At 38.8% G+C, this 24537-nt stretch overlaps 2 protein-coding genes and 1 long non-coding RNA gene across 7 annotated transcripts in view; 2 read left to right on the top strand and 1 right to left on the bottom strand.

Moving 5' to 3' along the window:
* Positions 1-2461, top strand: part of igfals (insulin-like growth factor binding protein, acid labile subunit) — a 2620-nt gene extending 159 nt beyond the window's left edge. The window contains exon 2 of the mRNA XM_017455058.3: positions 233-2461. Within this exon, the coding sequence (XP_017310547.1) occupies positions 235-2028 (1794 nt within the window). The 5' untranslated portion in view covers positions 233-234 and the 3' untranslated portion in view covers positions 2029-2461. The remainder of the gene's footprint in view (positions 1-232) is intronic.
* The window catches only part of LOC128629080 (uncharacterized), a 9445-nt gene extending 5448 nt beyond the window's left edge, over positions 1-3997 (bottom strand). Inside the window, exon 1 of the long non-coding RNA XR_008393392.1 lies at positions 3893-3997. This is a non-coding gene — a long non-coding RNA (uncharacterized LOC128629080). The remainder of the gene's footprint in view (positions 1-3892) is intronic.
* On the top strand, positions 2580-24537 carry LOC108257359 (dynein axonemal assembly factor 8). 5 transcript variants are annotated; one of them, XM_053675351.1, is made up of 30 exons: positions 2580-3632; positions 3912-4022; positions 4139-4390; positions 4608-4722; positions 4906-5059; positions 5830-5985; positions 7168-7437; positions 7725-7863; positions 8492-8683; positions 8767-8922; positions 9021-9215; positions 9319-9432; positions 9537-9681; positions 11561-11837; positions 11940-12007; positions 12841-12995; positions 13113-13239; positions 15892-16023; positions 16111-16275; positions 18436-18738; positions 18820-18867; positions 18969-19007; positions 19089-19258; positions 19397-19619; positions 22270-22364; positions 22479-22599; positions 22751-22959; positions 23042-23127; positions 24148-24217; positions 24324-24537. In XM_053675351.1, the coding sequence occupies exons 1-30, from the start codon at positions 3561-3563 to the stop codon at positions 24390-24392; spliced, it is 4428 nt and encodes a 1475-aa protein (XP_053531326.1). In that variant the 5' UTR covers positions 2580-3560; the 3' UTR covers positions 24393-24537. The 5 variants fall into 5 exon arrangements, 4 of the variants coding, with proteins under 4 accessions (XP_053531326.1, XP_053531325.1, XP_053531327.1 ...); XM_053675350.1 differs by having other exon boundaries at positions 4139-4537; XR_008393391.1 differs by lacking the exon at positions 24324-24537 and having other exon boundaries at positions 4139-4537; positions 22819-22959.

Genomic DNA, 24537 nt, shown 5'->3' with positions numbered 1-24537 from the left:
AAACAACAGCATATTGCAAGCTATACATACAGGTTGTTTATCATTAAGTCAACATTAGAAAAGTAGCAGTTTAGACTGCTGATAAGGACAGAAATAAATAATGAAATGATTGTCTAGTTGTCTAGAAAGTCAAGGTTGTTTGACTGGGTTTCATCACTGATCTGAGTTGATTCTACAGTTTTTCATTTTATCACATTAACAATTATTACTGTTTTTTCCTGTTAAAAAAAAGGGATGCAGTTGTCTATGCTGGTGTTATGGGCACTGGGAACATCGCTGGTGTGGGCAGATGCTACCACAGAAGAAGCAAAGCCCATGGAGGACTCCACTACCTGCTCAAAGAGCTGTAGCTGTATTATTGATGACTATACTTCCGAGCTCATCATCTACTGCAGTGCACGGAACCTTACATATGTTCCTACTGATATCCCTGCATCTACACGTACTTTATGGCTAGATGGAAACCTGTTCACTACCCTCTCAGCTGACATATTCAAAAATCTGAGTAATTTGGACTTCTTGAATCTACAAAATGGGCATCTGTCAAGCCTAGACTCCCAGGTGTTCAAAGGTCTGCATACTCTTGCTCACCTACACATGGAGCGAAACAATCTCCGCTCATTACCTGCTACCATTTTTCAAAACACCCCTGGCCTTGCTTCCCTCAATCTCCACAACAATCAGCTGTCTCGTATAGATGAAAGGTTATTTGCAGGTCTCTCTCATATGTGGCTGCTGAACCTTGGCTGGAACTCCCTTGCGGTTCTTCCCGAGACTGGATTTCATGACCTGCATGGTTTACGGGAGTTGGTGCTTGCTGGGAATCGCTTGGCTTATCTACAGCCTCAACTATTCCAGGGTCTTGCAGAGCTAAAAGAGTTGGACCTAAGTGGAAACTATCTAAGAGTTATCAAGGCCAATGTCTTTCTGAAACTTTCAAAGCTGCAAAAGCTTTATCTTGTTCAAAATCAGATTGTGACGGTGGCACCTAGAGCATTTATGGGCATGAAGTCTTTGAGATGGTTGGATCTAAGCAGAAATCGTCTTTCAGTGATACATGATGAAACATTTCTTGGTCTACATAGCCTAAATGTACTTCGCCTATCAAACAACTCAGTAAGCAGCCTAAAGCCAGGTACATTCCGTGATCTGCAGTATCTTGAAGAGCTTTGTCTACGCCACAACCAGATTAGAGCACTAGGAGAGAAAGTTTTTGAAGGACTGGGTCATCTTGAGGTGCTTAACTTAGAATACAATAGGCTACAAGAGGCACGAACAGGTACCTTCATGGGACTTAGTCACGTGGCGGTGATCAAGCTCACTGGTAGCTGTTTCCGCAGTCTTCCAGACCAAGTTTTTAAAGGCCTGTCAAAGCTACATAGCATTCATCTTGACAAAGGCTGTTTGACCAAAGTATCCACCCAAGGTTTTGCTGGTCTGACAGGCCTAAGACGACTTTTCCTACAACACAACAACATCTCTGTGGTGGAGCGTCAGAGTTTTGTGGAGCTCCAAGGGCTGCAACAGCTTGACCTAAGATTCAACAAACTGACATCACTCTCTTCCCACACCTTCTATGGATTAAAGAGTCTTGATTACCTTCTGCTATCCAACAATATCCTCCGCCACATTCCATCAGAAGTACTTCTACCATTGCAGCACCTATCTTGGCTAGACCTCTCTGGAAATAAGCTTGAAGTTCTACTTAATGCAACATTACATATGCTGCCACTTCTGCACTACCTCAACCTGAAGGATAATGTGCTGACCACACTTCCATCTTCCATTCCAGATGGCTTAGACCAACTCTGGCTATCAGGCAATAGCTGGAAATGTGACTGTAGTGCTAAACCTTTCAAGGATTTCAGCTTGCAGAAGCCACATGTGATTCCACGGCAGGTGGAGACCTTGGCAGAGGGTGAAGAACCCCATACACTTGTCACAATCTATAACAACATCACATGCGCCAGCCCACCCAGTCTTGCTGGACTGGATCTGAGAGATATCAGCAGTGAACAGTTTTGCTAAAAGTTTTAGAAATGTGGTTGACAGGCTTTCATGTTAGCTTCTACAAGCATGACAAATTATTATTTAATTGTGAACATTCAATATTTCTGTATTTGTAACTCTAGTGTCATTGCTTGTATCACAATGTTTTGCTGTTTAGCCACATTTCATGAATCCACTGTAATTCATACAAACACAATTTGCTCAGTATGCACTTCATCTGATGAACAATCACCATTTATGTTACTGTATGTCAATACCAAGTCTTTGGACTAGCCTTGATTTAAATTAATACAACTTACCAGTAGCATGAATGATTAAGGATCCTGTGGTTTTGGTGCCCATAGTTTCCTTATCACAATACTTGCTTTCCTGTTGTTTGTTATTTGTTATTAATGACACATAAAATAATAAATAATACAGTTTTCATTAAATTTATACTTAATCAAGGAAAGGTTTTTGTTCATAATTTCATACTTTAAGAAATTTCACGAGTTCATTTACTGAGTAACTGCTCACACATCTTTCAGAATAAACAGGTCATGTTTGGTTTGGTAGCTCTAAATAAATATTAACAAGCAACAGCTAGAGACCAACATGCAGGTACTGGGTTAGAGAAATGTAGACCAATCCTGGGACATAAAAACATGTAGACCTTTATATGTAAGTTTAAAAAAAAAAACTGTAAAGGTTTGTTTATGTTAAAATCCTCTTGTTTCTCTTAATCAGCCATGGGTTCTATGGAGTTACAAATATGAATACTTGCACTTCACAGTAACTAGTAAACAGCAAGCAAATAGTAAATTGCAAAGCCAACCAGGAAATGGTTTATGACTATAGTTGATATTTATTAGGAGTGTAATCAGATGATTTAGTTTAAAGCGTCAATTTAAAAGGCAATGATTTAACTTAAGCGAAGCACCAATCCATTAAAAAAAAAAATCATTTACAATATAATTGACCATAAATAGATTGTTATCAACTAAAATGTATTTTAAAACAATTATTATAGAAAAAGGACAGACAGGTGGTGTGTAAAAAAAATATTTAGATCTTTAACTGGTGTGTAAATATGCTAGCAAGGTGACTGAATCTCTGATACTTATATAGTCCTAGTAGAATTTTACATAGTTGTCCATGTCATGCACTCTTTAGACAGTCCCTGAATGACAGGGCTGTACTGCATGCCACTTTATTATATTCATTTTGCATCTGTACTCTATTTTAACAATACATAGAGTAGTCTATAGTCTAAGTAGAATTTTTCGCAATTGTCCACGTCATGCACTTTTTAGCTGGTCGCTTACTGACTGGGCTGTACTGCATGCCATCAGATATCTGGCACAGTAGTCTATATTATGTAAGTAGAATTTTACATAGTTCTCCAAGTCATGCACTTTTTAGATGGTCCCTTAATGACTCCATTAATACAGTACAACGCTCCTTGGCTGCTTGGTAACAGCAAAGCTTCACGCCATGACACAAGGACTAGTCTTACTTACTGTACCCAGCTCTTTGGGTTCCATACAACATAGAGAAAAATACGTGCAAAAATGCAGAACAGCTCATTTTTTGACAGCATCAAATCCCAAATACCCTCCCCTGATTTCGGTTCATCATCCTCGGTAAGTAAATAACATGTTAATTCACTAATAAATTAACATTTAGCCAGCTGTCCAACTTTAACCTGCTACTTTAGCTAATATTAAACAAACTCAAGTAGCAAGCTGTTTGTGTTTGTTTTGGACATGACACCTGACAATAAGTTACTATTTATGTTCTAAAAGTCCTTTTAAATGTTGGTGTCTTATCTTTAATGTTTTTAAAAGATACACTTACAAAAGCATAATAACTGTATAAAAATAAGTGCAAACTTATCCCTTACCTTTTTTTTCATTCTGCAGTCAGACAACGAAGAGGAAATATCTATTTATCAGAGACCATCAGTCTTCAAGTTGCCTGATGGGACAGATGTTAACCTGGACTACCTGTCATTGGAGGAATTGGGAATTGAGGTATGTGTGTGTGTGTGTGTGTGTGTGTGTGTGTGTGTGTGTGTGTGTGTGTGTGTGTGTGTGTGTGTGTGTGTGTGAAAATATCTGATTGCTCTTGATGTTTCTCCATCAAACAGGATGTCCTCAAACCAATAACTCAGCCATTCACAGACGTCTCTGATAATGGCTTAAACAACCAGGAAGATGACGTTACACCTCAGCTCCCTGTAGAGAATAGAGACCATTTAACTCAAGTTGCTACAGGTTTCGAATTTGAAACGCCTACTGTCATCGCAACGGAACCAGAAAAACTCGCCAAGAAATCTGAGGACCCTCCAAAAGCACTTACTCTTGTGCAGCATCAGATAAAGAGCAACTTAGACACGAAGGTTGCTGTAGGACACTCATTATCAGAGTGTACAAATCCTAAAAGTGAACGATTTCTCCAGATGCCTGTAGAAGTCTGTAAAACAGACAATTCTGTAGAAAGGAAAGAAAAGATACATACACAGTCATGCCCTGTTTTGTCTTTGAAAGTGAGTCTAACTTTATTGTTCATTTATCAGTGTCTAGGCATATTCTGAGAACAACTGTTTCTCTTAATAGCCTCTAGAGAACTGGGATCTGGATCTGGTACTGCAGTCTCTTAAACGACATGGCCATCACAAACAAACTACTAAAGAAGAAAAACTGGACTTGAATCAGCTATTTAAATATACAGGTTTGATTTCAGATTGTACTTTTGTCTCTTTCCACTGTGTCAACTTAACTATATTCATTTTGCATCTGTACTCTAATATAACAATACATAGAGTAGTCTATAGTCTACAGATTACCATGCATGTCATTCCTCTGGTTCTTCTGTTCAGACATATAGCATGTAGTCATAATTTTTCTGTTATAGATAATAGCAGAAAAAGACCAGAAGTTAAAATAATGGAGCAGTTGGCTGCTTTCTGCATGAGGCAGGCATGTAAGGATACAGAGACAATCAGTGTATCTAAACAAAGTTCTAGTAGACCTACGAGGCCATCTAAGAAAAGTCCTACAACCACAAGGTACTCCAAATAAAATGAAGAGTTTATTAATCAGGCTAAAGGTGCTTAGGCACCCTGTTGTTATTCTACCCTTTCTTCTTCTTCTTCTTCTTCTTCTTCTTCTTCTTCTTCTTCTTTTTCTTCCTCCTCCTCCTCTTCTTCTTCTTCTTCAGTTTCTTCTTCTTCTGGGTAGAGTGTCTATGGCAGCCCATAGAACCATCTGGTAAAAAGTTGTAAAATTTGGCACACTAATTGGGGAGGGTCTTTGGAACATTCTGACCAAGTCTAAGCCAAGAGTTGCCAATGCTCTATCAGCACCATTGGGTCAAATTTGGGCCTAATTTGGAAGTAATTTTCATGGTCATAACTTTTAAACTGTGTATACAAAATGTAAAAGCCAGGCATCCTTGGATTCCCTGGGTTGAGACTATTTCATGACATCGATTTCCACTTAATTAGATTTTCAGCCACCTTGGATTTTGTCAAAAACTGAACAAAAACATTTGTTCATCTAGATCTTTCCTCCTACAGTCAGAGACTATCAGCACGGTCTGTGGTCAAAACATACAAATCATGTGTTAAACTACAAATCACTCTTGAATCTGTTTGCCTAAAGTTATGGATCTGGTTTTCTGTGATTGCTTAGGCAACAATTGTAGTCTGGCTGCTTGGCCCCTGAAAATACAGCTTGCAGCTTTAATCATTATTATTATTATTAGGAGTAGTAGTAGTGGTAGTAGTAGTAGTATACATTTGATTCTGAATGAAATGTTTTGTCATTTGTCTTCTAGAAGGACTATTGGACAGAGAGATGATTCCATCTGGAGGTTACATCTGAAAAATGAGGATCCTCCCACTATATACATTGATTTGCGCAACACAGAGCAACAGACAAAATCAACAGATATTTGTAACACATCCACACACGCACAGGAGGATCTACCAAAGCAAGTCCCATCCACTGAGAGAGTACAAGACAAACATACAGAGGCAGTAATTATAAAAAGATAAGCTCTCCCCATAGAGTTAAAAAATAGAGACATGGTCACATGATTGTGTTCTTTTGTAGACATCCTGCACCATCACCAAAATGGGGAGCACTTGGAAGTCGGGCAATTTAGCCGACTTTAGAGCTCTATATCTGGCTAAAATGGCACCTCATGTGCTGCCACCAAGCTTATTATTTTTTAATTGATTATTTCCAGTCCTCAGGTCTTAAACTTTTATTCAATTTATCAAAGCTTTGAAGAACCAGACCACAGGATCCTGGGAGCCATGGCCGATCTCAGTGCACTCTCCTGTGGTTGCCCTCTCACATCATCCTCATTGTAAACAAATGCTTGTGGACATTAGTAGCTACAACTACTAGTGCTAGTGTGATGCTGTCATAGTGTATATAGTCATATAAAGAGAAATAATATGTGTATACAATTCTTACATAGTGTGTACACTGCCCGATGTCTATTCAGTCCCTCCAGTATTGATCAGTTTTGTGGTAGCAGAAATTAATGAAAAATCAAGCAAACTCTGCAATATTTGGAGGAGCTTGTGATTTTTCAAAATTACTGCAGATATTCTGCAGATTTGGGCCAAGACTTGTTATGTGACGTCATCATAAATCGCATTCAGCCAAAGCCCTCTTCAATTCACGAGCATTGAGCATTGAGCATTGTGAAAAACAATTTAGTGCAACTGCAATTTCACCAGTTCAAGGAGCTTGTTGCATGATGAGGTTCCTCCCAATTAGATTAGATGCATTTCTCTGTAAATTGGAAGACAGATTGTTTCTGTAAAAAAAAAAAAAAGCACGAAAAAAAACCTCAGCAAGTGCATCACAAATGTTGAAAAAGCATTTTTAGCCGCAACAATCACAAAAAAAAAACACTCAGTGAAATCCTGTACGGACTGACTATTGTACACATACTGGCAAAAGGTATTGTTTCCCATTTTGGACCCCATATTGGTGACATCAAAATGGCACAAATCATCTAATAAACAACTGCAGAAGTGTGCTCGCTGTATATTTAAACTCTATGGCTCTGCCTCAAAATTTCAGTTTCAGTATCGTACATCTATTGCAGGATCGATAACAGTGTTATCATAATTATTTAAATATTTTGTGCTTTTAGGATGCTTTCTGGGAAAAGTTTATTACTCCAAAAAATAAAAGAGGCAAACCAAAGGCCAGCAAGCTCTTTCAAAAGGAAAATCCCTGAAGATTCTGCCAAGCCTGCAAAGGAAATGACCTCTGGAGTAGTGGAAACTTGGCATAGATGTGTAAATGTACCTGCTAATAAACAGCTGAGTGGACCATCCCCCATTACAACTGCATGTGATGAGTCTATAGCATTGACAGATAAAACACTAACAGCAGCAGCTGAGCCACAAAAGGATGAAAGGTGCTGTATTTGAGAGGTGTTATCGGTATATTGTGTGACTTTCATAAATTACTTTTCTATAATTGAAAAAAAAAAAATTAATTTACATATCCTTGCACACCACAAGGTTGGATCTGATTGTAAAATGTTCATGATTTGCGAGCTTTTTTTCAACATATAGTGCTGTGATTATGTTATTTTACAGAACAGTTTAACAACAAATAGGCTTAATGAAAGCATTTACAGTGTGTGATTAGGTTTATTTAAAAGACTATGTATTCTTGACATTGATCAGTTCTCCTTAACAGTGACAACATGCAGAAGGAACGGCAGAAGAACAGAGCGCAGCGGCAACAGTATCTGAAGTATCTACTCACCTTCAGGCCACAGCAATCCACAAAGAGAAAGCAGAGTGCTGCTGAGATGACTGATATAATTTATGATATTGTGAGTTGAATGCAAAATGTGTTTCTTCAGTTTCTGGAATTTTTGGCGGTGTGTCAAAAGCGCTCCATAAACACTATGTAGTATGTTTGCTGCAAGGGTTTAGTTACATTCATTGCATAAACCTATCAGCGGCACACTGCATTATGGGATTTCTGTACCCACTAATTAATATCCATTGTGGTGCATTCTGTCAAGAATTTGTAGAGGAGAAGATGCAAGTGTAGATTTTATTTATGTGAAGCATAAACAAACAACCAAAACAGTGAAAGCAAGAACTATAAACCTCAACAGAGGATACTTGGCAAAAACATGCAGACTATAAGCGAGACTGTGGCACATACGACAACACACGAACACAAGAACAACAACAAAAGCTTAATAATAAGACACTGAAAAATAGGACCTTATTATGTAGTGGTGCTAATCAAGGTGAAATGATACACAGGTGAGGGTGATTGAGACATGTGACATGCTGGGGCTGATGGGAAGTGCAGTTCAGTGCCCCATTGGCACTATCATGACATATTGTATGAGAGTACTGTTCTATATAGTGAATAATGAGTCGTTTAGGACAATCAATGTTTCTTGACTACATTGACAAGATTTTTTTGTTTTCCATCTTTCTCAGGATGGGTCTTATCTTCCATCAGTTAGCACCCTGCCTTCCTACCTCAAATGCAGAGAGTGTTTGCTTTTAATGGTGCCTCTCTTGAGCCCTGGTGTGGTGGCAGGACAAGCAAAAGGAAAGGCACAGACCGTGGAGTCAACAGCACTCGGATCTCATGTTTATAATTCGCTCATAGCGTGGTTCATGTCATTGGTATGCATCATTGTGAAAATTTAGCAAACTGTGATTGGATAAATATCTAAAGTCTAATGTGACGTTGGTCTGATGTGCGGCAGGCCAAACCCAGCAGCTGTAGCACAGAGGACAGTGTGACAAACAGTGCTCCATTTTGCATCACTGGGCTGCAACAGTTCTGGAAGGATGATTCCTTAGTACTTTACATTTGCGCTGTGCCTCCTGAAGAAAGCAGGTCTCCACGCACAAAACTTCGGGTAAGAATTATCGTACAGACCTAGTTCTCTACCTTTTCTTGTGTTCTGATTCATTCGGTTTGGATTTTTATCATGCTTTTTATTTGTTTTACTTTCAGTGGAAGAACATGAAGAGGGGCTGGACATCATTCGGTCAGCGAGTGTCAAAATTCCTGGCTCAGACTCAGCTGAGGACAGTGGCATCCTGGCTGCCAGAGCTTAACCACCTACTGGAAAAGCAAACTCATCCTTCAGTTGTCTCTTTGCCCTCTTCAAGGCTTGAATGCTTTGTCTCAATTAGCCCTGACAAAGAGGTCAGACTAATTGAAATGAATGAACCAAATCAAACAAATGACTTTTATTCAAATTCATTTGACTTAAATGATTACTAATAGTTAACTTTTTGCTGAGTTGCAGGCTGTCAGGAAGACCTTTGGAACAAATCCTGGCTTCTACTGGCAGACACTCAACATTCAAGAACAAATATGTCAGTGGGCAGAGGCCACGTCTTCTCAGCAGCCTCACACTGAGGTGAGAAGGACTAAGTCATTTGCAGTAGTCGGAATAGCATTTGTAATACAAAAACACACTTTGTTATTAGCAGGAATAAGTGCAAATATGTCTCTTGGTCTCAGGTAGTGTTGGCTTTGGTGTACCAGGCAATGTTTCATAACCCACTGGCAACACATCATACCCTTCAGCTTCTGTTTAGCTCAGGCGTGGATGTGTGTGGCCTCCGCCTCACCTTCCCTTCTAAAGAACTCCTAGCAAACTATGCAGGTAAAACATGTCAAATAATGTTAACAGCATTAATGTATTTCAGTGTTTAGCTACAGCAGATGATTATCATGGAAGAAAGGCTAACTGTATAGGCAGCAGTTGGTAGTAACACATTACATTTGCTTGAGTAACTTTTTTTTTTTTTTTAATTACTTTTAAGTATAGGTTTAACTAGCCATATTTATAAGTTCATTTTTAATCACAGAAATGTACTTTCACTTCACTACATTAGGCGGCGTTCCTCCATTACTGTTAAATGTTAATGAATATATGTAGTTTTAATAATTAGGTTATATCACGTATAATGAGGTCGTGAGTCTCGCGATACACTGCAGTGATTTGAATGTGTCCGCAACAACCGCTCACTTTTTAGTGGCTCAGTCCTGTTTCTTTGTCAGCTATCGCACCTTATAGAAGCGAGCGTGTCCGTGGAGGCAGGGCACACGTATACACGCACACACACACACACACACACAAACATACCAACACACACAAAACACTCTCTCTCTCTACACACACACTTTCTCTCCTGTTCTGTTCCATAGTGTGTTCTTTTGTTCTCTGTTGTCTTGTTTAAATGCAGATGCTGACAAGTTTGAGTTAACATGTTGTGAAAATAAATACAGTCAACCGTTGGGAAAATGTTTGTTTTTTGGTGTGTGTGTGTGTGTGTGAGAGAGAGAGAGAGAGAGAGAGAGAGAGAGAGAGAGAGAGAGAGAGAGAGAGAGAGAGAGAGAGAGAATATTTGTGTAGAAAATGATGTTGAACACATGTTTTTTTATCATATAATCAGAACAGAAAGACTTTCAAAGAGAGGTGTGACCATGATTTTCCCTTCATTTTAATCAGATCTGAAGTATTTTGTAACTTGCTACTTGAGTCGTCTTCTCACTGGATACTTTATTACTCTTTTTTATAAGTAATTTTACTTGTACTGGAGTAAAATGTTTGTCTACTCTACCCACCTCTATAGGGCATCTTTGAAATAAAGGCTATTTCTCTATGAGAAATAGCAACACACTTGAGCAGATTCCTTTCATAAGCAGTGTTTCTGCTCAACTTGCAGCTCAACCTTTGAAGGTTAATAAGGTTCTTCTGATCCAGAACAAAATGAAAATCACACCCTTTTGTGACATCCTCTCCTTAAAACGATGTCTCAATGTCTATATTGCCCACTGTTGGACTTATGACAATACTTAGCGACATTTATATATGAAAGATGCATTACGTTTGTATATGTATGCTTTACTGCCTCAAATACAGTCCCCTCCAAAAGTATTGGAACAGCAAGGCCAGTTCTTTTGTTTTTGCTATACACTGAAGATGTTTGGGTTTGAGATCAGAGGATGAATATGATATGATCAGAATTTCAGCATTTATTTCCTGATATTTTTGTCTAGATGTGTTAAACAGCCTAGAACATGGCACATTTTGTGGCACACCACCCAGTTTTTGGGTGAGCAAAACTAATGGAACAGATAGTCTTGAAGTAAATGAAAGTACATAACACATAATTTTTGGTTGCATATCCCTGCTAGTCAAAATGGGGTCCTTTAAAGGTGCATTTCAATATAATGCTCAAATAATTTTACGTGAAGGTTTTCTTTTAATAACAATTTATTAAATGATGCATTTAAGAATGACAAAAATATGAAATGAACATACAAGTTAATGTTATTTAAATGATTGTTTTTTGGAGACCCCAACTGAGATATTCTGCCCTGTGTGCAGCCTGTGGCACAGAACTATGGTTTTATGTTGGAGCGAAGTAAGACAGTTTGGGTTATTGGCGCAAACCACTGATGATAGACCCCAGCCCCAACAATCCTAACAATATATTTGTACTCAGTTACATCCCTAATACATACTTTTTTTTCAGTGCTTGGAACGAGTGGGCAGAGATGGGTTACCCAGCAGCCATTGCTTGCCATGGCTATCCGTGGTCCTTATGCTAGGGCTCTGTGGCAAGAGATCACTGGGCCCTCAGACCCCATGCTGGCACGCAGGACTGACCCAGCTTCTATTAATGCCCTTCACTGCCATAGCCGAGAGCGTACACTGTTCCACTCCCCACGCTTGGCCAGTCTTGTTCATTTGGGTTTGTGTGTGTGGTTTGGTGGGAGACTGCCAAATAATGATCACAGGATGACTGCCAAGTAAATATTACCATTAGAAGCTATTACTCTCAACATTAAAATACATTCCAAAACATCACACATAGCTCTTAAATACTTACTAAACATGTATCTTACCCTCAGGGTTCAGGGTTCAAGTGATAGCAGAGACACAGCCTCTTCACCTGCAATGCTTTGTGCCACAGTAAAAGGTACTTTATAAAATGTTATTTCTACAGAAATGTAAAATAGCCACACTGAACAGAACTGTATTTCTGATCTAGCCACACATGCTTGTATAATAAGTAAATGAATCATTTTGAATCTGGAGCATTATGTGAAACACACTGTCTAGTTTTCTTAGCAGTACAATCCCATTGCATAAACACCATCACACCACATCTTCTCCATGACATAGGTGTAATAAAGGGATGGAATGCAATAACACTATCTGTATCTGATTTAAATTGAAAGTGGGCATGGCCTAAACTTGTAAGGTTTTTTTTACAACTACATATGAACCCTACCAATATGTCACTGAACACTCTGGGGGGAAAAAACAGTGGTAGAAGTGCCAATAGGGAACACTTTTGGAACACTATTGCAATGCATAGTGTTTGCAAGCACACTAGATTTTTACTCTATTCTGCTTATGAACTTAAAAATAGCAACTCCAAAGCAGGTGCCATATACAGTGCATTAGGTGTGGTTTCAGACATCACCCAGAATACATTCTCCTCATACACTCTGTGAAGTAAAATGTTTTTCCTTGTTTCTGGAGTGGTACCGGGAAGGGTACATCTTTTGTATCATTTGTATGTGTCTTTACCTGGGAAGGTGCATGTGGCGCACCTTTAATTAGCTTTTAAAAGTTTCTTTAAGGTTCACTTGTGTGCCATAAATTATTTTTAAACATACATTATAATGTATACAGTACAAAAGTACATAAGATGTAGCCTTGATGGTACCACCCCAGGAATCTTTTAATACCTTGACTTCTGAGAGCCCTTAACTGTTGAACCCTTCCTTTTCTCTGTCTGTGCAGCGGATGTCTTTCTACTCGTATCTCCAGTGGTTCCACCATGCTGTTACAGCTATGTGCTGGCTTCATGTGCAAAGAAAGGCTTCCAGTTGATGGGGCTGCAGAGAGTACAGATTTCCAATATAAGAGCTTCATCCCTAGGCCTCAACACTGAGCAGGTAATCAGTTCTAAATCCTGCAGCACACAAACTCTTAGTTACTTAAATCTGAAAGCTACAGCCCAAGAAAGTGATGGATATTATGTCTGTAACAAACCTCTTATGTGGTTGTGTTAGATGTCGACGTTCTGTCATGCATCTGTAATGAGCATAGATGAAGCACTGCTTGAGCCCTTCTCTCACTGCCTGGTGCTGTTGTTGAGGAGAGAGAATGCACTCCGCCACTCTGCCAACCTGCCTACAGGTGTAACTCACATCTTCCACACGTGTTTGTTTGTTTTTTTTTTCTTCAAAAAAACAAAACAAAAAAATCCCTATCCAAACACACACTCCCCAGGTACCTTATCCCATCTGTGTAACACAGTGGCAGTATTATTATAGTTTGGGCCTGTTTTGCTGCATCTGGGCCAGGACAACTTTTATTGATAGAACCAATATTGAACAATGGAACAATGACCTCTGAATTATACCAGTGACTTCTACAGGAAAATGTCAGGCCATCTGTCTGTGATATGAATCTCAAGAGAAAGTGTGTCATGCAGCAAGACAACGATCCTAAGCACACAAGTCATTCTACCAAAGAATGGTTAAAGAAGAATAAAGTTAACTTTTTGGAATGGCCAATTCAAAGTCCTGATCTTAATCCAATAGAAATGTTGTGGAAGGACCTTAAGCAAGCAGTTCATGTGAGAAACCCACCAACATCCCAGAGTTGAAGCTGTTCTGTACTGAGGAATGAGCTAAAATTCCTCCAAGTCAATGTTCAGGACTGATCAACAGTTACTACAAACATTTAGTTGCAGATAATGCTGCACGAGGGGGCCACACCAGATACTAAAAGCAAAAGTTCACATACTTCTGCCACTCAGAGATATGTAATATATGATCCTTTTCAGCAATAAATAAATGACCTAGCATAATTTTTTTCTCATTTGTTTTATTGGGTTCTCTTTATCTACTTTAAAATCTGATGATGGTTATAATAATGCAGAAATATGGAAAATTCTAAAGGGTTCACAAACTTTCAAGCACCACCATAAGAGAAAGACAATCTGAATGTAGAACCCTTGGGCAGAAAGTTGAGAAATGAGGACACAGGAGGCAGGCTTTAGAGAGCATGACTTGACTTTTCTCTTTTATTTTCTCCCCCTGTTTACCATGGCACATTTCAGCACCTTGTTTGTGAAATAGCAAAACCACAAACACACACACATTTTTGCTTTTCTGCAGTTTTTTTTCTGTAGCTCAGCTAATTCCATGCACTCTCTCTTGTCCCGCAACAGACACACTGATCAAAAAGCACCATGTTAATTATTCACAGGTGCTTGGTCATTCCTAGAATTGCTCATTCCTTCTCCTGGACTCCGCCCACCATTCACAAATTGCCACACGAAATACAATTTATAAACAATCATTTCATTTATTGAAGGAAAAAACTTATGCACCAACTGGCCCTGTGTGAAAAATAATTGACCCCTTAGTTCCTCAATCCACAAATTAATTCACCAACCTAATTTAATTGATAATTGTGTCCTATTAGACTAGGCACCCCCAGGCTTTATTACTGCCAGCCCTTATCTAAACATCATTTATGTACCCATGTAAAACCCTTTCCAGCAATGTGAAGTAGGCTAAAAAGGTCTCAACAAACAGCATCACTATGTTACGATCAAAAGAAATTCCAGAAGAGATGAGAAAGAAGGTTATTGAAATATATCTTTCTGGAAAGGGTTACAAAGCCATTTATAAAGTTCTGGGACAGCATTGAACCAGAGTGAGAGCCATTATCTCCAAATGGAGAAAACTTGAGAAAGCAGTGCTGAATCTTTCCAAAAGTGACCAGCTTAACAGAATTCCTCCAAGAGCACATCGACAACTCATCCAGTAATTACAAAACAAATCTGATGAACATCTGTGGAACTGCAGGCTTCTCTCACCTCAGATTAAGTCAGTTTACATTATTCCACCTTTAGAATGAGACTGGGCAAAATGGTATCCATGGGAGAGTTGCACGGCAAAAACCACTGCTAACCAAGAGGAACATAAAAGCTCATCTCACATTTGCCAAAATGTGCCTTTTGGGATAATGCTCTTTTGACTGAATGAGTTGGAATGTTTTGGAAGACATGAGTCTCATTACATCTGGCGTAAAGCTAACACAGCGTTTCACAATAAGAACACCATACCAGCAGTTTAACATCGTGGGTTTGGCTGACTTGCCATTATTGACAGATGAATTTTCCTTTCTAGCAGAAAATCCCGAAGGAGAATCATCCCGAATGTCCCGAAAATCCCGAATGTCCAATCATCATTCTGTGATCTGAAGCTCAAGCGCAATTGATTTATACAACAAGACAACAATCCGACACACAAGAGCAGGTCCACTTCTGAATGGCTCAAAAGAAACAAAATTAAGGTTGTGGAGTGGCCAAGTCCTGACTAGAACCCCATCTGCTGTGGCAGGCCCTTAAACAGCAGTTCATTTTTGAAAGGCCTCCAATGTGGCTGAATTAAATCAATTCTGCAAAAATTTTAGAGGCCCCAGATTCCTCCTCAGAGATGTGAAGGACTGATCTCCAGTTATTGGAAGCATTTGGTTGCAGTTGTTGCTGCTAAATGTGGCACAAAATGTTATTGAGTTTAGGGGCAGTTGCTTTTTTTACTTGAGTCATATAGGGGTTGCATAACCATTTTCTTCAATAAATGAACTGATAAGAACTGTTTTATCTCCTCCTGTTCTCCTTGTCTTGTATTACATTTTGTATGAGGATCTGAAAACATTTAGTGTGAAAAATATGCCAAAATAGAGGAAATCAGCAGGCAGCAAATAGTTTAAATTACTTCAAAGTCTGTTGCAATAAGAGGAATTTGATATGCATATTTCCTCTTTTTGAAGGTTTGATGAACGAGCTGGCTTTGCAAGGTTTAGTGGGACTGCTCCGTACCAGACTGCCAGGCAGTGTTCACCTCAAATCAGATCTCTGCTTTCATGCTGTACCTTATATGGAAGAGCTCTTCAACTTTCTCGGTACAGAAGTGTACTAGTGCCAACTTAATTTGGGTACTTTTGTGCATCCACTATGAAAACTAATGGAGAACAATACTATCGTTGCAGGACACCACATGTGGACAATACCAGACTTCAGCCCTGTGGTCCTTTCAAAGCACAGGTATCCTTCATGCAGTGAGGCTGAGCAGATTGTGATTCTCACACTGACTGGTCATATCATGGAGAAGGGCATGAGTCTGCTTCACAAGGTTCTCAGGGGAAATCAATCAGGTTTGCAGATACAGTGCCCTCTACTAATATTGGCACACTTGGAAAATATGAGGAGAGAAGGCTGTGAAAAATGGTCTTAATTGTTTAACCTTTTGATCTTTTGTTAAAAAAAATTCACAAAAATATTCTGCTCTCACACATATCAAACAATTGCAAACAAAACACAGGTTTATCAAAAAAAAAAATTGTTAAATATAGGTGTGTAACAATTATTGGTACCCTTTTAATCAATACTTTATACCTCAATACCTCCCTTTGCCAAGATAACAGCTCTTTTCCTATAATGCTTGATGAGGTTGGAGAATGCATGGCAAGGGTTCTGAGACCGTTCTTCCATACACAATCTCTCCAGATCCTTCAAATTTCGAGGTCCACGCTGGTGAACTCTCCTCTTCATTTCATCCCACAGGTTTTCTATGGGTTTCAAGTCAGGGGACTGGGATGGCCATGGCAGGACCTTGATTTTGTGGTCACTAAACCATTTTTGTGTTGATTTTGATGTACGTTTTGGATCATTGTTCTGCAGGAAGATCCAACCACGGCCCATTTTAAGCTTTCTTGCAGAGGCAGACAGGTTTTTATTTAATATCTGTTGATATTTGAGTCCATGATGCCATGTATCCTAACAAAATGTTCAGGTCCTCTGGCAGAAAAACAGCCAAAAACATTAAAGAGCCACCACCATATTTAACCGTGGGCATGATGTGCTTTTCCATATGGCTACCTCTCTGTGTGCTCCAAAACCACCTCTGGTGTTTATTGCCAAAAAGCTCTATTTTGGTTTCATCTGACCACAGAACCCATCCCATTTGAAGTTCCAGTAGTGTCTGGCAAACTGACGATGCTTGAGTTTGTTTTTGGATGACAGTAGAGGCTTTTTTTTTTCTTGAAACCTTTCCAAACAACTTGTGGTGATGTAGGTGACTTCAGATTGTAGTTTTGGAGAATTTAAGAAACTAACTTCTGCAATTCTCCAGCTGTGATCCTTGGAGATTTTTTGGACACTTGAACCATCCTCTTCACAGTGCGTTGAGACAATATAGACACATTTTCTCTTCCAGGTTGATTCATAACATTTCCAGTTGACTGGAACTTCTTAATTATTACCCTGATGGTGGAAATGGGCATTTTCAATGCTTCTGCTATTTTCTTATAGACACTTCCCATTTTGTGAAGATCAACAACCTTTTCACGGCTATATTCCTTGGTCTTACCCATTGAATAACTAAGGGGAATTTGGCCTGTGTGTTACCTCATATTTATACCCCTGTGAAACAGGAAGTCATGGTTGAATAATTTCCTGTTCCTAGTCACCCAGGTATACTAAAAATGTTTTAAATATCAATGGGAATATACTTCAAATATATTTTTCTCATATGAATTCATAGGGGTGCCAATAATTGTTGCACACCTACATTTAACAAAGAATTTTTTTTTGGATAAATCTGTGTTGTGTTTGCAATTGTTAGATATCCATGAGGGCAGAGTATGTTTGTGAATTTCTTAAATAAAAGATCAAAAGGTTAAACAACAAAGACAAATTTTCACAGCCTTCTTTGCTCATATTTACCAAGGGTGCCAATATTAGTGGAGGGCACTGTACAGATTACACCACAGTTCATGGAGCAGGAGTGCTACATGGTGGTCCTGGACTGACCGTTGTATCTTGACAAAAAAAAAGGTCTCATTTGTCGTTAGCTCTATTGAATTTTTTAGTAAAAGTATCCATTTAAGGTAATGGGCTTGGTGTAAAGTCCCCTAAGCATTCCTCATATAAAATATGATTAAATGAAGATAAAGATAGAGGATATAAGTCAAACTATTTTAAAAATAGATATTTAACATTTGTTTTAAAATTTAGGGGCCTTTACAGAATAGGCAGCTTCCATAAACTTACCCACAAATGTGTTAGGTTAAATATTTATTTACTCTGAGCTTCACAAATATGCCCCATTTATCTTGTTTCATGTTCTAGACATAGTTATAGGTTCCATGACTCACTCAAGTAGGTTATACGTTAATGTGCAATAGGATCTGTTGTTTTATGAGTAATTTTACACTACACATTTGGTTATTGCACTGTGCAGTTATTTGACCCAGGCTGTTCTTCTGGGACTTTTTAATTTGGCCTTGAAAAATTCCAAATGTACTTTCACCCAGGAGGAGTGGGTGAGGACAGATTTGAGTTGTTGGCACTGAAATGGCTGCCCACGCTGTCCTGGCAGCAGGCACAGGAGCTGAGCCCTTTCGAGGTCAGTGAGCGCCAGTGGCGCAGCAGCGTGGTAAGCCTGGTATCTTCCCCGGCTCTTGTCTGTGCCATTAGAAGGCCGCAGGCATTCAGAAAAATGCAAAGACTTTTATCACAAGACTACCCTGGAGATCTGAGTGTCCTGATGTCGACCACCCCTGAAATGGCCTTCAGACAAGCCACCCTTTTCTTTACCGAGACACAGCTGATCCCAGGTGAAGATGCAGCTTAAAAACAATTCAGTGGTTAGAGAAACAAAGTTCTTCCAAATAAATACATTGTTTCTTTTTTTCTAGATCACAGTAGCCGAATTATATTTAAATTCCTTCCACCTCCAAACATAGGTATGCCTCACGTGTCCAGAAACTGTGAAATGTGAGAGAGCCATTTTTTCCCCCTAGTGGTTCATACATGATACACTCTGACAATGTTTCTCTCAATCCAGGCTCTGCAAGTCAGTCCTTGTTCAGCTACATGACAGAAGGTAAGTAATGTGACTTAAGTCTTCTTCAGAATAAGAATGTTTTATAGCTGTCTCACTGACTCACACTGCTGGGCTCTGTAGGATCGCAGCCTCTTCTCACTTTGGCACTGTTCAAGCCTGGTGTCTGGGGTCATTACTTGGGCAAAATTCTCAGCAAGATCCAGCAAAACAGCTTCACTTTAGTGGGCTTGCACATGCTTGTACTTAGCTCAAAGATGGCAAACACACTGATGAATGTATCAGAAAACCAGGTCACCGTCTTCCTCCTTCTTTTTCTTATATTTGAATTTGATTCAAAACCGAAAACATGATTACTATTATTATTAATTTTGTTTTTGGTTTTTTTTTTTTTTTTTTTTACAAAGATTGGTGTATCCCTTTTTGTGTAGGCTTTAATAAATGGAAAACGTCCTTGTGAGCCTTCTGAGAGAGACTCAGAATTTAAGTACCTGACATCAGGACCTGTACTGGCGTTATGCCTACAGAGGGTTAATGCCGTTAAGAGGCTTCTGGAGTTGTTGGGCCCTGAGGATCCAGCTCAAGCACGGACTGAAGATCTCCACGTCTGGAGGGCCAGCTATGGCACTGACAGATTGCGTAATGGCATCTATGGTAGTAGAACTTCAACTTTATTTTTTACAGAAATTGTTTGAATGCAATTGTTCTGATGACTACCTAGTAGTGGCTGTTAGCATGAGAATCTATTTATTCACATTATTCGGTTTAAGCCCTTGTTAGTCGTATATCACGTGTAGATGTGTGTCAGATGTGTATATCTATATAAAAGATGTGTATATGAATCTAGGTAACATAAATGTTGCTGTGAATAATGTCAGAATTTTGCTAGGATTGTTTCAGGGGGATGAATGAATTGGGCTCAGGCATATTTAAAGTAAATGACTAATTATCAATACATTTATTAATGAACAATACGCAGTCAATCATTTGGTGAAATGATCAAGATCTTTTTAGTGCCTCTGCTCACTCTAATGGTCAGCTGACTATGATGCTTAAAAGGGTGGAAGGCATCATGATTTTGTTTTTTCCCCAAACATATTGAGACCTTGACATAATAAGGATATATCTGCCTTTTTGTAGAAAGTGTAGAAACAGCATTAGTTAGATCTTTATTTAGGAACAAACCTTTATAGCTTAAAATCACAGAATTATCATAGAACCTTATAATTCAATGACATATGGTCATGACATAAGGTCATGACATATCTTATGTATGCCTATTTTGTTCTCAACATCGATCACCATGCTAGCTCAGAAGAAATAAACATAGGAACATGAACTGTACAAAATATCCCCATATGACCTGTGGAGACATGGAGATTTCCTGTGGCCGTTTAACTCTCTATCTTGGGTAGAACAAGTTTATATAATGGTTCACTGCTCTTCCTCCTTTTTCTTGTAAGGAAAAATCACAGGTCTTCATCAGTAGGACTGGTACACAAAGAGCTTTGTCCAAAATCTGAACTTCACACACCAGTACAGTGATAGTAACCCTGCTGCTGTTGCCAATATGTGTTTGTTTCACGCTGTCCATCACTCATAAATAAGATCATTCCAAGGTACACTATATGGCCAAAAGTTTATGGGCACCTCACCATCAGATCCATATTTGCTTGTTCAACATACCATTTATTCCCAATTTGCTGTTATAATAACTTTCACTATTCTGGGAAGGCTTTCCATTAGATTTTTGAGTGTGGCTGTGGGGATTTGTGTTCATTCAGCTACAAGAGCGTTAGTGAGATCAGACACTGAAGTTGGGTGAAGAGGCCTGGGGTGCAGTCGGGTGCACTTGGGTCAAGTTTGGCTTTAGAATTGTCTATGTTGATACATAAGCTCTGGTTTTGTGGCTCGTCTGTCTCACTCAGGCCTACTACGTTTTTCTTAGAATCGAAAGGAAGACTCAGAATAAAGGTTTATGCTGTATTATTCTGGTGCAATTTTGACATTTTGCTAAGTTTTTTTTTTCAATATGGCTAAATCACATGAGAGTATGAGAGGGTTTACAATGCCAAATAAATGTGTTCGACCGAGATGTCAGGTCAAAATGAATTTTTGATATTTCGGGGGTAAAAAGGACACCTAGTGTTAGGAGTGTCACAGCATGCAAAGTTGATCATTGACTTTTGCTATTGCCTAGTAATCATAGTCACGTGTTGTCGGCTGTGCAGGAGTGACCAGTTTCATTGTTTGACCTAAAAGTTAACAAGCTTGGATCTGATGGTTACTACTGTCATTGAGAGGAAATGTCCAAAAATAAGAAACATCACAAAAACAAACTGGACCTACAGTAGGTGGGGATATGCATTAACTGAGCAGGGGTAATACTTATTCTTTTGGTCTCTTCTCTATGAAGTTTTAGCGGATAAAACAACACCGAATTTCAGAGCTGATCACTATCTGGTTGTACACATTTTTAGTGATGTCACTGACATTACTAAAGCATTTGTACAGCATAAGCATGTTTGTAATGTGATTATCAGACATGTTGAGAAATCAGTCATGCAGTTTGAGCAGAAATCAGATGACTAGTATACGGGTTTGTCCCTCTCACATTCACCATTTATGACCACATGTTGAAATGGTTGTGCAACATGACTGAGCGAGCACAAGTGTGTAACGCTATATTATTGCATATACAACAACTGGGATTAGATGGATTACATGGAGTAATGAAACATCATTACTTTTCATTTGATTGACTTTTCATTCGATTCAAGCATGGTAGCTACTGACTCTAGTTTCATATACAATGGAGTTATGGAAAGGCTGACATTTGTGAGAAAGACCAAACTTGTAGCTTCACCATCTACCTAGTTAACTTCCTATAAATTCCCATCTTTTGCTTTCTCCAATATTGATAAAATTTCTGCACTTATCACCTCCTTGTTTCTTCCCTACTGTGCAACAGCTTCTACCCAAGTCTTTCGTGGAGGCCTGGCTATCTAGCATAAAACAAAAGCTGCCCAGAACTCCAGTCCAAATTCCTTTGACAGTTCCACAATCACTCTCCTTGTCATTTAGCACTCACAAAACACCTCAAAGTATATGTTCAAAGTAACACCCAAAGAATCTCTTTACAACAAAGCTGACAAACGCTGGCCTCTGTCCTACAGATATTTGTTTAACAGAAACATCTTCTGCATTGCTGTGGCCTGTCAGAGCTGTCTGATATTTGATATTTTTTTAACTAATCACCTGGGCATCTTGAGCCCAAAGTCTCTTGCTTTATTTTATGTTTTAGGATCAGTTTCTTATCAACAGGCTGTGCAGGATGTAAAGATGATGTTCCCAGAAGGTCTATGCTGCACAGAAACATTAATCATGAAGCATGAGCAGGTATAAAAACTTGTGCGTGAACAATTTCTGAGAAATCTAGTGTCTATAAGTTTCCTCCAAAAACTAGAAAGATAAAAATAACATCAGTTATTAATCTGGGTTCTTTTATTGCAGATACCCTGTTTGAGATCAGACCCAGTAGCTAGTTTGAAACGGCAACAGTCTCATACCATCACTAACTCAGCCAAAAACAAGCTCCTCCAGTCTCTCATGGAGAAATCAGAATTGATCAGAGGTAAAGCATTCGTCTTTATTATACCTTCTTTTCCTGATCCCAGAAAGCTTATAAAAGCTTGTTATGTACTATTCTGAATTCTCGCTGACACTACATTAGACCTTTGTGTACCAGAATGGGTCAGTTTTGTTTGTTTGTGTTTCGGTGGTAGCTGGGTGCTCAGTGCGCAGTGCTCTCTGCCAGACCACGTGCCTCATCATGCCCTCGTGTGTACTCCAGATGAGCCGCCCACCTCTTCACCTGGACCTGCTGCAACGACTGCTAAGCTCAGGCTGCCACGTGGTGGCCGGGAGACTCTGCTCACTAGACCAAACCCAAATAACTCAACTATCTCTGTTCCTGATGCCCACCAGCACTGGAGTAAGTCCTCAATCTTCACAGAGCAACTGTTAAAATCATTACGTCAACAATAATCATTATAAAATCCTTGTACTCTAACCAGGAACCTCTTCTGTGTGAGGGACCATGTCTTGTTCTTGCTCTGCAGATGGACAACATTGTGACATGCTTTGACTTGATTCTTGAAAGGTAGAAATTAACATGTTTTATTTTTAAGCATTACCAATGGAGATTAAACTCTGGGTTCGTGTGCATCTACAATTGTCCCATAGAAATTAACTAGCACAGTCAGATACATGATTATTGACATGCTCAGTAAATATGTGTAAAATATATTATGGAAAATGTCCTTTGTGGCTTTGATTACCTTAATATAGCAGAAAATAAAATGCAGAAACAAAACGTAACTAAAGCATGTTCCTGTTTATATTTAAACAATTTTTAAAGTTGACCTGAGTGTTTAGGAACTCTTAAACAGACTTCCTGTTTCATTGGGGCATAAATACTACGTGACACAGAGGCCAAGTTCAAGGTCATTCATCAACATGGGGGAGATTAGAGAACACAAAAATAAAACATGTTGATGCAAATTGGGTAAAGGTTATAAAAAGCTACAAGCTGGAAAGTTTTATAAACAAAATCTAAGGTCAAGGAAATTAAAGGTTCATTTTCTGTCATACTTTCAGTGTGCGATTAAGCTCATTAACACATTTTTCATGAACTTTAATAAAAATTTCTTTTTAAATCACATCTTTACTAAAGGTGCCAATAACTCTTGGGCTGATTGTATAACTGGGGATCGGTGTGTTTCTAGGGTTCCTCGATGTAAAAATGGAAATGGAACAGAGGACAAATGTGTTCTTTAAGTGAACTAGTGTGTTTAAGACCACGTTTCAAATTCAAACAGAAATGTAACAGTAGTAGTTCAGGAGAGTCTATAAATACCTAAAAGCTCACTTACTTGTGAAATCACAGGATTTCCTAAAAGCTTAGGTGAACTTTATTAATTTTTTTTTAATCAATCCTCTTTATGAAGAAGAGGATTGATAAAATTATCAATCAACTTCAAATACTAGTTCACTATTTATTTAATTGGGGTTCAATTTGAGGCACTAAAAGCAGTTCTAGTGACCTTAACAGTAACAACCTTAACAGAGATGACTGTATAGCAGGCTATATGGAGGTAACACCACTGAACGTGTATTGTAGGATTTGTCGGGACATGCCAGACTTTGAGAAAGTAAGGAAGATGCTTCTTTACCCCGGCACTGAAACTGAGGTAAGAAACATGTTGGAAATGCACTCCTCACTCACACACTGCAGTCTTCAGTACTTCCCAGTGAACATGTACTTATTATATTCCCTTTTTTTTTTTTGCACCTCAGGCAGTGAAGTTACTCTGCTACCTGTTTGATGTTCTCTCTCCTGACAGTCACCACAGCATAGTGGCATGATAATCTGCATTATGTAACTGCACTATCAGTCAGGGAATATTCTGTTACTTAAATTTAGCTATAAATAGCATAGCAAAAGGTGTATTTAATGTTGTGCATATAACCAAGGTTTTTTCAGGTTGTGTATTAAAACTGCTTGAAGTGA

The sequence above is a fragment of the Ictalurus punctatus genome, chromosome 24, assembly GCF_001660625.3.
Source record: "Ictalurus punctatus breed USDA103 chromosome 24, Coco_2.0, whole genome shotgun sequence".
Lineage (NCBI taxonomy): Eukaryota > Metazoa > Chordata > Actinopteri > Siluriformes > Ictaluridae > Ictalurus > Ictalurus punctatus.
This window is presented reverse-complemented; position numbering and strand designations above follow the sequence as displayed.

Bases quoted from the DNA above. Each gene is read 5' to 3' on its own strand.
- LOC108257359 (XM_053675350.1), top strand. From the start codon at position 3,561: ATGCAGAACAGCTCATTTTTTGACAGCATCAAATCCCAAATACCCTCC. The intron at 16,276-18,435 runs GTTTGCAGATAC...ACTTTCACCCAG, and splicing joins TCTCAGGGGAAATCAATCAG to GAGGAGTGGGTGAGGACAGA. The intron at 18,868-18,968 runs GTATGCCTCACG...CTCTCAATCCAG, and splicing joins CCTTCCACCTCCAAACATAG to GCTCTGCAAGTCAGTCCTTG.